The following is a 13,355-nucleotide window of genomic DNA, read 5'->3' on the forward strand; positions in this document are numbered from 1 at the left end:
GTGCTTCCATTGCTATGTCCATCTATTCAATACCTGCATTTGACCTCTTTTGCTCTGAACCACACAGCCATCTTAAGTAAGTCCTTTTTTCACCAGTCTCCAGAAGTTCTACCAGACATCATAATCCCACTTTTCCCAATTGAAAAGTGGTCTTTTAGTCAGTATCTCAAAACCCCTTAAAGCTTGGAATTCCACGTGACAATACTGAAGGAGAAACTGAGGCAAAGGAAAAGTTAAGTGAAAGATACTGATACAGTGCAGGTAAGAGCTCTCCAATAATAATTGATGCCACTGCCAGAAATTCAGCATCTCACTGACTACTCTATCTGAAACATTCAGCAGGGAAGTTCCAACATAGTGCTTTGCTATAAATATCAAGAAAGATGTAGCTTTAAATAGTGTTGCGATTGCTTATACCCTCAGATCAGGGTACCTGTTTCTGCAGTGGGACTAGAAGCATCGTGACCCTGTAGAGACTCTGATTCCACATGTTGCACTGCTTCATGAGGGGTCTTCTGCTCATCATCTGCAGCAGACTCATCTTTATTCTCCAGTAGGTCACCAACTGAATCTCCTGTATTCTCCAGCTCCACTCCTGTAGCTTGGGATAAGTGAGAAGAACTCTTTCCTGTTGCAACAGGAGGTGGCATTTCTTCCTCATTGATTTTTTTGCCTTTCTTCACTGCAGCCAGCATGGTTTCTAGTGTCTGGCAGAGATGGAACAGCAAAGTCAATAGGAATTTTCATCAAACATGCTACTAGCATAAAATCATTAAAACACAAATTCATTCCCTTACACCTGATGAGATCTATTACACACATCACTACAGGCTGCTGCCCTTTAGCTCTATATTTCCCTGCAAGGCCAACTTCAGTGCTAGTGAAAGGTGTCCAATTATCAGAGCAACACAATGCAAAGGACTTGCTACCCAAACTACATAACTGCAAGTACCTCAATACCCAGAACTGTTGGATAACTGATGTGGCCCACTCAGCTCTGCCACAGAAAGTCACCAAGGAAGCCATTTATACTAACTGCAGATGGATTTTGTGTCTTCAAAATAAAATACACTACTGTGAAATGCCACTGCCTATGTGGATTTAGGGAAGAAAGGAGCATGCATACCTGCCCAATGCAATGAGAAAAGCCATTAATTACTAACAAAGGAAATGGAGCTTCAGCTGGTGACCTACGGCAAGCAGCTCTCACCATACGTAACATGGGTTAACTGCTGCTCGTATTTTTAAACCCCTTCCTCCAGCACAAACACTACCTTCCTCAGTAAGTTGTTGTACTGTTTTGTTTGAAATTTAAGGTTCAAAGACCACCATGCACTTTAAGCCAAAACAAAAATTCTACTTCTTTCATCTTCCACAGAAACCAAAATAGAAGCACAGAAAGAAAACAAAATAATCTCATCAGTGCCAGAATTGCTGCTATTTTTGGCTAGCCATGACATTGTTTGACCTATTAAGCAACAGAAATACAGGGACCGACAGCACGCAAGATGGGGGTTCAGACCAGTACAGCAACCCACACACAGGCCTCTCTCCTCCACATGTGGGATGACAGACTGACGGGAAATGGAATTAAACATTGAGATTAAACTTCACAGTTCCAAGAACTAAGGACACCTTTTGTTGGCATGTCGTTTTGCTAATTAAGGAACTGTGAGCTGTGAAATGTGATCTGCTCTATTATCCTTAGTTACACTGCTTAGAGACAGAGCAACTCCCTGCCTTGAAAAATAAAGGAAGTGCCAAACAGTGCACTAAGCTTCGGTGTTGGATGAAATAAGCTGCTTTGCCCATCTCGCTCTCTGAAAGGTCAGGTAGTTTAATGTATGTTCCTTTCAGAGGTAGCAGGCAGAGGACACATACAGACATCTTCTTTCTTGTGCATTTCCTCCCCTGGGTTTGACTTCAGCTGTTCCCTTTGTACCCTTGTAGCTAGTGAGACATTCTTCCCCCAGTGGACACTGCTGAGCTATAAAGCTTTGCTCAACAAGACCAAGCTGGCTGCTGTGTGAGGTGATGCAAGGGACCAGATAAAAGCGAACAGGGAAATACAGGCACTCTGCACAGCAGCAATCACCAAGCACTATCAACGAACTACAAGCACGCCACCTGGCTGAGAAGATGCAATACTGAAGAGAACACTCCTTGCTGCAATTTTTAATTGCCTTAATGAAAAATCCTGTTCTATTCATTTTCAAGCACAGCCAATGCACTCACAGAAAAGGTTTTACCTTCCTTTGTCTCACAGAAGTGAGTGGAGGGTTAGTATTAAGGTGTTTGTGTTAGGAATGCTCCTAAACTTTGCTTTAAAGTAACATGGAACAGCTATCACAAGTCAAATTCAGATCTAGGTCGGTGAGTTTAACATCAGCATTTGCCACAAACCTTGCCTCCAGCTACCCTTATTACCCATTCAACAGAAACAAAGCTAACGTATAGAAGGCATCTGAAGTTACACTTTATCTGTATATCTGTTACATCAAATTGGTAGTAACAAGAAATGCCTTTAAAGTAACTCAAGGCAGCATATTAGAATTTCTCTCCCACTTCAACAAATCCACACATCTGGAAAGACTCTAACCACAGTTTAGAGAACAGACTTTGTCCCCGCCTCATTCACATACCCGATGAACCCAACTCACCTTAAGGCCTCTTTCGTATCGGCGTATTTTGGCCGACTCACCCGACTCCTTTGCGTTAGCAATTGCTGTCCTATAGTTAGCAAGCCTCTTCTCTATTGTCTGTTGCAGCTCACTGGTAACAGCAGGAAGTGAGGTGGTCTCAGAAAAGATAATAAAACAAATCAAGAAAACTTATTTCATCCAACTATACGCGTTTTCCCACAGCACTGCAAAAACAAATACTCCTCTTCCACACACACTCCCGTTAACCAAGAGCACAAGGACGGAACAGTCTCTCAAACAGAGGAGCACTTGTACTACCCTAACAGTCCCTGGATCCACCTCTGGGCTTTCTCTCAAAGGCCTAATAGAGAAGAATGGGTGGAGACATCTAGAAAACTCACAGTTACAGGGTAATTGGAGCCATGTGGTTAGGGAGTAGGTGAGCAGAACAGTGAAGTCTCTCAAACACCACACAACAGAGGGTGTGAAGAAGTATTCTGGCACAAATCTTGACTTTTTCTTTTCTTATTTTTAAAACACGCTAGTTTACTCCCTTCTGGGTTTCTTCAACCTGGTTTTACTACAAAAAGAGCTCTTTCTCCTCCTCCTACAGCCTGGAATTAGTTCAGTGACACAAGCAGCCTAAGCAAAGTTATGAGTAGCTACTTACAAAGACTCCCCAGCTACAGGGCATTTTCAGATGGCTACTGATGCAATTATTGCCATTATCTCTACAGAAACTCTCTCAGACCCATTTATTAACAGGCCTAATGCACAAGGGCACCGGAATCTGTAGCGTAAACAGAAACATGGCAGTAACTGAATAAACGATTTGATTGCATGAGGATTGACAATGAAGCTGAGAAAGCAAATCCTACTGAGAAAAATTCCACAAAGATGCCAAGGATGCTGAGTGCTAACAAGTCTCACAATTTTGGCATGCTGCTCAATAACGGGGAATACAGGAACTCTGGAAGCCTAAGCTGCAGTCTGTATGCTTATATACATGAGGGACAAGACATGCTTGATTCCAACTGTTTACCTCCTCAATTCTATGCTAATATTAAAATATATCTGCTGAACAAAGCAAAAAAATCACCTGTACCAACACAGCACTGGTTTCCACAGAGAAGACACCAATAGCATAGCTTCTCCTTCCTTGGAGGGCAAGAAGACCTCTCTAGATCCTTGTTTATGACTCTCGTATAAGCTGTATGACAGCAGTGATTCAGCAAAACTGTAAGGAACATGAAGCTCTTTCCTACCTGTGGCTGCAGTTCCGGTTCCTCATTTTCTGGTTCAGCAGTGGATGGCTCCATTGCTATTGTTTCATCCTCACAGCTTTCCGTCTCACCTTCCAGAACTTCCTGCAATTCTGCCTAAAGTAAAAGTAAAAGCCAACAAAAGGCTTTTCCTCATACTTTTCTATTTTCTCAAAATGCAAAATAACATCAAGTCTCAAGCCCCAAAATCTTTGGATGGACTTTGAACCCAACCAGAGAGTCTGAAAGTCTTCTATTCCAATCTTTTATTTTATTTTATTTTTATTTTTAAATGAAACTGGTCACACTTGTATTCACAATAGGAAGCCAGACACCACTTAAAAGCTCCAGGATCACCACACAAATTTGCAGTTAGAGATCTGAAACTGGAGATGTTCAGAGAATTACTTTTACAAAGTTCATTCACACCCAAATTTGAGATTTCCAAAAAGCATCTATTAACACTGGCAGTAAAAACCACTGCTTACCACTCCTTCCCTTAGATCACTCACTGAAATGATAAAGAATTTCTTGGGAGATGCTCTCTCAGGCCAAGCACTACTCGAAGCAGTAGCTAAACAGTGACAGACGTCACTTTAAGGAGAACGTCCCTGGTGGTATTCCCCCAGCTGACCTGGAATGGGATTCCTGCTGTTCCCCCAATTCTTGAGGACCCTCTTGCATATGAATGTTAGTTAGGAAACTCTTATGCTTGTGCACAGGGGGCTGGATCCTGCGAAGCTCTAGATCTAGGGAAACACTTTTGCAGTATTTTAGCTTCTCACTACATAGTTAAGACTTTTTTTGCTAAATGTAGTTCCATCAAAAATCAAAACTAAAACCCCAAACACAATAAAGACGCACTGAAACTTCTTGCTAACAAAGTTATGCATACCAACAGGTCTGTATCTTTCTCTAAGTCTTCATCATCTCCTTCGTCTTCCTCGTCTTCATTCAGGTCCTTCATACACTCTGCAGCCATCTTTTCAATATGATCCATGGGCAGAGGAGCTATAAAAAGAAACCACAAGGAGCCATAAAGCCCAAGTAACAATTATGCAGTCACTGGATGTAAATTTTAAAGGAGTTGCTACCAGCTGAAGAAGAGCAGTGGCTTCTTTTGTTTCCCCTTATCAGATACTGCCATAATTAAATGAGAGTATAGTCATGGATAAAGGGCAAAGACTGGGAAGTGAACAACCAGGAAAAAACAATACCAGTATTTCTGAGAGTGACAGTCGAGGCAGGCAGTAAAACAAAGAAAATGACTGCATCCAATAACCTAGCTCAGAAATTAGATGTCAGAGAGAAATAATGTCTGCTTACTAATACTAGGAGCCTGAATGGCATAACCATAAGCACTGTAATAGACTAGCTGGTATGGTGGGACACAACAGTGCTCAGAAAGGACAGCCATAAAAGAGAAAGGTATTGTGGCAGACTTGCACGGTACTGACAGTTAAGACTGGGCAAGACAGACAAGCAGGACAGGATGAAACAACTGCTTCAGGAAAAACTTAATAGAATTCACCTCAAGCTCCTTGGCTGATTTAAAATACAGATAAATACTTCTATGATATTATTTACAGAAGCTCTGTCTTTACAAAGTCTTCAATTTTTCACAGAAAAACTGGGGAATACTACTATTCTTGGCTGTTATATCAAAACTGTATTCTTCAAGATAAAAATCAATGTTAAGATAAAAATCAGTGGTGGCACAAGAGAAAATTAATATAAACTGTTGATAAATAGACCTGATTAGAACTTTCAATGCATGAAAGGGAATTACTGGGGCAGCCTCTGTCCTCAGTAGGAATAAACATCTGATCTAGTTTTAAGCTGATGCTAGGTACTTATGAAAGGGATTTATGACATTACTGTCTGTATTAACAAGGCCTGGATTCAGCATCCCCACTAGGTCTGTTATGGGTCCTTTGCCTCCTGTCAGTTTACCCAAACAAATGTAATTCACTCTTGGTGTAGCCCCTGACTGACAGAAGTAACTTCTGACTCAATATGGAAGAGAAGTGGTCCACAGCCATCCATCCCTAAGTGCCAACAAACTATTTGTTTTCCCCAGTTCTGTCCCTTTTCTTCTCTCCCTCATGTTGAACTGATTGGAGTTAAAAGTATTCTAGTTCCCAGAGATCTGCTGTTATGGATATAACTGAGTTAGCCCAACAGTTAAATGCATGAGATGCAAACACTTGCATTAATCATCCCAGCACACCTGCCAGTGAAACTTCTGTTCACATTTTCTTTTAAAGCCCAAAATACGTTATTCTATGTATTATAACAGCACAGAGACCTATAAATCAGAACAAAGTTCAAGGCATTTACCATAAATGGTGCTGAGCTCAAAGACTTCCAATGAAACACCAACTAATTAAATCACTGGAGTTTGTATAGGGTCTGCATTATGCTTGAGACTCCAGCTGCTGATCCATTTTCCCAGTATACAGTCTACAAGAATGTCTCTCTCTCCATCTCATGTTAAACTAGGTATGTATCCTTTGAATATGATGAGGCACATTAACATCAATTTTGGAGACATACTGAACAACACAAGCCTTAAGCCAAACTCCTGGTTGTTACAGCTGTTAACATGACAAGCAAGGAGGCACAGCAAATTATCCATATGCTTGAAGACAGCCAGAAAGACAGACAAGGATATCTTTCTACCTTGAAAAACTATTTGTTTTATACATCAAACACCACTGCAAAGTCACACTTGGCATACAAAAATAGAACACTCCACATCAAGGCATCATACTTGTCCTGAGCCTAAAAGTAGCAGCAGAACACTGCAGAGAGAACTGCTAAGGAAATCAGAGAAAGTGTTGTTTCTTCTAGCTCTCTAGCTACACTTCTTCGTTTTCTGCATTGCTGTCTAACTCTGGTCTTAACACTGAAAACTCTACTTAACTCCTCCTTGGAGATTTCTCTGCTTCATGCTGTGGCAACCGAAGTTCCTTATCTATCAGGTTCCTTCACCAACTCTCCAAGGTGAATTTATTTGCATACAAACCCCAACCATCCACATAAACGCCTCTGATACTTCCTGATGCAGACACATGACTGTGACTCACAAGTGTCATTAAATGTTGCATAAAATATACATCTTCAGGACAGAGCTTTACAGTCAATTTAAATGCATCTTAAAATGGATCCCATCTGTCTACTGCATTTGCTGAATCAGCTGAAAATGAACTCAGGTACAAAGCTGGTTTTGTTCACATAACCTAATCTACCATATCAGTGCTTCAGTATCTATATCAAACACGCTGCTCATGGATTTAACCTTTAGCAAAACTCTGCAACTAGGACAGTAGGCCATATCCAAAGGCAACTGGCTGTAGTGCAAGGCTCAGAGTGCTCCTTACATGAAGCCCCACTAAAGGCAAAAAAGCCAGTCAAGCCTTCTCAGAAGCTCTAATCCAGTACAGCAAGCTGAGGCTATGATTTCAGACATCCAAGTGGCTGATCAGCTGGCATTTATCAGTCACAGATAGCAGATATCTCCGTACTTAAGATGTTGCAACAGTACAGCTTTTGCTGCCTGTATCTTCAAGGTAGAGGGAGAGACCACCTCCCCCCCTTCCCCTTCAGAGCTCTGGAATGTAAATCCAGGAGTGACTTATTGCACCTTGTCATAGCCAAGAACTGAGCACTTGAATGTACTGTACTGGGTCCCTTTTTTTTTGGTCTTTCTCCAGACAGGAAAAGTTTCCTCCCGTCCTTACTGTACCCTCCTCCTTTCCAGGTGCCCCTACCATGCACCATGCCCTCATCACTACACAGTACCAGGTCTCATGAGTCCCCAGTGCCAGCTATCCAGTTGTTCATCTTCCATGAGCTTCTAATCTACATACTCTCAATTCTACCAGGAAAACAGAAGAGCTGGAAATGATTTTGATATAAACAGATTTAGGAGCCATAGAACAGAATCATAGAACACATAACTTTAAAAGGCAGAGTAAATCTTAGTTTTGTACTGTCTGAAGTTTCATTTCCCTCATATGAATAGAGAAACTGAAAAAACACATTAGGTGACATAAGCAAGGCAGGAAGGAAGTCAGCATTTGAAAAGGTGACAGTTCAACGGACACAGATTCACCCTCAAAACACTTTCCTGCATGTTTTAACGATGAGCAACCTTTGCCCAATGGCAGAAGTTCTGCTATTGCACTTCTTAGTACAGTTATGCTTATTAGATTTATGGGTTTACTACAATTTTGACATCTGGAGAGTGGAAATGATTTAAAATCTAGTTTTAAATATAAACACCTCCTCTGCCTCTCACCAGTTACAGTGTGTAGACAGTCTCTTTTTCTAAATACTTTAAAATTCTTCATTTCCCTGCAGCTCTGTGTGAAGTCCCTTCAAGTATTACAGGCAAAATACTGCAGAACTGTAGCAAGGGTAGGTCCCACTCCCCTTGTCCCATCTCAACCACTTCCTGCCGCCCCTCCCTTGCAGCCACAGCAGCATTCAAATAAGCAGGTAGCAAACCAGATCAAGGAACTGATTCAGGTGAAAACCCAGCACAACAAGGGAAATGTATTTTTACAGATCAGTTTCCTCAAGCAGCTCAGCCTGCAGCTCTGTAAATATGTACAGCAGCAGCTTAGAGGCAGAGCATGTGCACAAGGGACTGCCCCTCTCAGTGGCAGCCTTCATTAGCAGCAGTTTATAGCAACCCTGTAAACCACTGAATACTGCTTGCAAACACCATCAGACAACATTAACACATGCTTAAAATGTTAAGAATAGTAAGGATCCAGTCCAAGAGATGCTCTAACCTCCTGTCATTTCATCAGTTTCACGATCTCCCTCTTAGAAGGATATTCATTGTTGTAACAAGTAACAATATTTGAGTACATTCAGTAAATTCAGTTTTCAAACAACCCAAACATAACAACCAAACAACAACCAACCCTCCACAAGAAACAATTCCCTTTCAATGATTTAATTCATCTAGCACCTACTATACCTTTTTATGGCTTTATAGGCTAAACAAGCTTTATATAGCTAAAATAGCTTTATAGGCTAAACAAGCATGTCTTTAGTCTTTAAACTGGCAAGCCATCACGCATCCTTATCCTGGGGCTATAGGAGCACAGACAAATAAAGCTCATGCCCATCTTATGGAGTTACAACTTAAAACTTTCAGGTTTAAGGAAAGAGTAGTTGCAATTTCAGCTTCTATCAGTGGTGAAATAACAGTTTAGATAAGCCAGCGATTTGTAAGTAAGTGGCTTAATAATTTTATTCTGGTCGTCAATAAATAAAATCCAAACACTATAAAACTTACTTTTCACTTTTGGTTTTGATTTCTCTTCTTTCACTTTCACTCCTGTGATAGCTGCAAGCTCTGCTTCAAGGTCCCCATCATCCCCACCATCCTCTGCAGCCAGCAGCATCTCTTCTGGATTGAAATCTACAAAGAGCCCCAGCTGGAGCCAAGGGAAAATAAAATACCGCAGTTAGAATAGAGATGACACTCAAACCCATCACATTGCGTCAATTACTGAAACACTGTCATGCATTCTGGATTCTGCTCTTTGGTTTTTTTAAGGCCCACTCTCATACCACTTCTATTACCAAAATAATGCACACCGGGCATTAATCACTAACTGACATGAGGCACATTAATCTTAATAAGCCACAAATACTCCCTCTAAAACTCCACACAATCAATGATTCCTTAAAATCAAGCCTTTTTAACAGTCTGACATAATAAAGCAAAACAAAATGATGTCTGTTATACTGAACCTCATGAAGCAGATATCATCAGGGAAGTTCAGGGCAGTTCCTGCTAACAGCTAAGCTAAAAGGTATGTAATCATCATTCACACAATACCAGTCTGACATGTGTACACTGCAGAGATTTACCCCTTATGTCTTGGAAGAAGCTATATTCACATATACAGAACTGCTCTGTGCTTCTCCTTACCTCAGTTTGTAAATCACAAACACATGGAAGACGCATGCACACACACAGCCTTACAATGTATCATGGATTACAAATCCAGGATTGCCTATGGTACACTGGAGAAAACAACCAACTGTCTGGACATATCATCAGCTAAGCAACATATCACCATATGCTGCTTATCGTCGTTTCATCAGCTAAGCAACAGCATCTTCAGCAATCTTATTAATAACAGTAATCAGAATTTGTCAAAGTAGTAGGGTTATCACTCAATTGTCGTAAAATATGCCAAAGGACATAGGTATCAGAGAAACCTGAGGTCTCAGACTAAAAGGTATTCTTCTAAGATAACTTTTTATCACAATTGTTACATTGCTGGTTAAGACACTAACTGCCCCAGAAATAACAACATTTTTATTCACAGTATGCTAAGCTTTTTTGATAAACATGAATTAACTGAATTAGGTTCATCCTCTGAGGTAGTCAGAGTAACTTTCCTCAGACTTTTTCTAAGCACAGGCCTCAGTGTGACTTACCCATCTTCACATGGCCAAGCAGGCAGCAGTGCAGCCCCTCTCAAGCCAAGGAATAAAACTCAGTTGTTATTATTACAACAGTTAACAATCTCCTCCTGCCTCTGAGGATGTGCAGTGCTGCCAGAAGCTGAAGCTGCCTTGTGTAACAACCTTTTTTAACCCTATAGGAATTGAGATGTTGGTGGCTACCGCCTTGAAATGTTTTATGACTCTCTTTGAACTCTTCCAAAGAAGAATGTGAAATATGGCTGAGAAACATGGATTCCAAGGACCAGGAACAGTATTCAAAAGTAGCAGCTATTTGCTAGCCCTGATCCTGCAAGACACTGGGCAGATCATTTAGCCACCTTCTGCCTTATCCATCTCCCTTCTGTAAAACAAAACTAATACATTTGCAGTCTTGGATAGAATGGAAAGAAGATCAGGATACGATTTAGTTAGGAAATATTTATAATGGAGATCTAAATATTAAAGTGCTCTGGAACATGCACACACCTTCTATCAATGTGCAAAATGGATCAGGAGCACATCTGAGCCATTCTTCACTACAAGTGCAGAAAGTTAAACAAGTGTAGTAATGAATTCAGTCAAGAACAGAATCCAGCAGTTCAAGCACTGAGTCTCTCAATCTGTTCAGTAAGCAGCATTTCCAATGAAATTAATGGTATTAAATAAATGCTTAATGAAGCAGAAAAAGAGGTTCTAAAAAACTTGCATTTGATACACCACATAGCACAAAACCAGTTTAAATCGAGTTAATTTGCAAGTGAGCAAGCTATTAGTGTATCTGCATCAAGAAACAACCCTCTATGCTGTCAGGCTGAATAACCAACTGTATTGAATTAGTAATTAGTAAGATATCTTAATCAGATCCTTTGTTTATTCTTTATCTTTTTAAAGTGCGGTTCTTTTTTTTTGGAAGGGGGAAAATATATTTTCACCTTTATCTTCTCCCTTGCTCAAACAGACTATCTATTACCTCTCCAACTCAGAAACGCAAACTTTCATACTAGAGCCGTAGCAATGTTACAGATCTCTAACTAAACCATTCTGTTTCCAGTATGGGAACGCTGGTTCCTAAGAAATCACCAAAAGAGAGTATCTTAGCTATTTTTCTATTCTAACATCCTATTCCAATGTCTTTTTGCATTTCCTTCTATTTTTTATCAGTGACTCCTCCCTCTTGTTACCTGCCTTTATTCTATCTCCAAAAGTTTCTAAAGTTCCACTCTGGTTCTAACGCATTCTTTACCTGTTCCACCCACAATTTGCCTTGGCTGTATTTCTGATTTTGACACTGTTGCCTGACTCCCCACACTGGCCAGGCATGACTACATCGTGTTTCTCTCCTGAAGGCTTCTGAAACTACAGCGAAAGGTAAAGACTGTGAAAAAAAACCAACAGCCACACACACACATCTAAGCTCACTTTTAGTGTGATACAGACTTATCGGCCTACCTGTTCCAAGAAAAAATGATTATATACTAGGAAATTAACTGTTTCTGGTGTAGCACCTTAATGTTCTCCCATATGTGCCCCTGAATTTGTTATCTGATACTACAGTCTTTTTATTTCTGTCTTCTTGGAAATGCAAGACAAGCCTTGGTATAGTTATTGATAAACCAGAGTATACCTGAGGTAGTAAACTACTGTAAGCATGAGTCATGAGGTCTCCTACAAAGATTACAGCATTACAACATCGTGGTTTCCCTGCAAGACCTCCACTGTTGCATATCAGGTATTTACTTTTGAGAAGAATGTGCTGAAGGAGAAAGCAGGAAAACAGGCACCATGCAATTTAATTTTGCCATGGTCCTGCAGTATCTTATTAACACACAGGAAGATTCTAGCAGGAAAACAGCAGGAAGAGGCCTGAGCTGTGGGAGTAGGAGGTTTCCCTACCTGCTTTGCAACCACATCTCCCTAGCCCTTTACCTTCCTTACCTGCTTTGCAACTGCAGCTCCCTGGCCCTTTGCTTGAGGGCTTTTCTTAGGTCTTCTGCCAAGCATGTTGGTTCATTAATTTCAGAGGGCTGCGTCTCTAAGGGCCTGAAAGCACACGAAACTGAACGTCAGTATCCCCACCTGTCTCAACGCACCGCCAACCGGACGAAGGCAGGCGGCACAGAGCAGGCTGAGCACACCCCTCCAGCACCCCCAGACACCGGGCAACACCAGGAGAGGGGCGAAAGGGGGCCACACACCACGAAGCACACTCCCCAAGGCCCAGGCCCGCCAGTGCCGCCCTCCCCACAGCCGCACCCCTCCCTCGGCCTGAGGCGGCTCACACCCGGCGCGGCGCGGCCCGGCCCCGGTGGCGGACACCGCTCGCACCCGCGGGCAGGTCAGCGGGACCCCTCCGTCCCCAGCGCCCCGTGAGGGCGGGGCAGGCCCGGCCCTCCCCGCCCCGGCGCAGGGAGGAGCCGGCGGAGGCGATAGGCTGAGAGCGGGGTAAATAACCGCGGCCTGCCGCCCAGGGCCGCCGCGATGGGTCAGCCCGCAGCGGGCAAGCCCCGGCTCACCTCGGCCTCCCGCAGCCCGCCCAACGGCGCCCGGTGAAGCGCCTCCCGCCCGGCACGGGGACGCCTCTGCCGCGGCTCCAAGGCGGCAGCGCGCCTGCGCGAAGGGGCGGGGCCAGCGGAGGCGGGACCCTCGGGGGCCTCACGGGGGGAGCGGGTTTGTAGCATGGCGGCGTTACCTGAGGTAAATGGTGCGAGCAGTGCCTCTTTTAAACCGAAATGAACCCCAAAAGCCCACGGTGGTTACTTGAATGACAGTTTTTCTTCTGGTGTTTTTATTTTCCTAGTAGGAAACAGCCTCCTCCCTTCAAACTAAAGTTCCTTTTCATTATATCATTAAGTTTAAGCATATCTTAACGTGTCTTTTACACTCAATGAAGAAAAACTATATAAACAGCAATGCCACCAGTCTTAAAAGAAGGCAGTGATGGAAGCAACCTTTCCAAGCTTCCACACCTCAG

General features: G+C 42.4%; 1 protein-coding gene across 2 annotated transcripts in view; it reads right to left on the reverse strand.

Moving 5' to 3' along the window:
* Window positions 1-13,032, reverse strand: part of CC2D1B (coiled-coil and C2 domain containing 1B) — a 34,700-nt gene extending 21,668 nt beyond the window's left edge. Inside the window, exons 1-7 of one of the 2 annotated variants that reach the window (XM_062623190.1) lie at window positions 12,898-13,032; window positions 12,320-12,424; window positions 9,219-9,360; window positions 4,800-4,915; window positions 3,908-4,021; window positions 2,661-2,798; window positions 434-707 (exon numbers count right to left, since the gene is read on the reverse strand). In XM_062623190.1, the coding sequence (XP_062479174.1) occupies window positions 434-707; window positions 2,661-2,798; window positions 3,908-4,021; window positions 4,800-4,915; window positions 9,219-9,360; window positions 12,320-12,385 (850 nt within the window). In that variant the 5' untranslated portion in view covers window positions 12,386-12,424; window positions 12,898-13,032. Of the gene's footprint in view, window positions 1-433; window positions 708-2,660; window positions 2,799-3,907; window positions 4,022-4,799; window positions 4,916-9,218; window positions 9,361-12,319; window positions 12,425-12,897 lie in introns of those variants that run through there. The other variant, XM_062623191.1, reaches the window with a different exon arrangement.
* Window positions 13,033-13,355: the final 323 nt, after the last annotated feature.

The sequence above is a fragment of the Pezoporus occidentalis genome, unplaced genomic scaffold (genome assembly GCF_034315485.1).
Source record: "Pezoporus occidentalis ecotype Australia unplaced genomic scaffold, CSIRO_AGI_Poc_V1 ctg25, whole genome shotgun sequence".
In the NCBI taxonomy this organism is placed as follows: domain Eukaryota; kingdom Metazoa; phylum Chordata; class Aves; order Psittaciformes; family Psittacidae; genus Pezoporus; species Pezoporus occidentalis.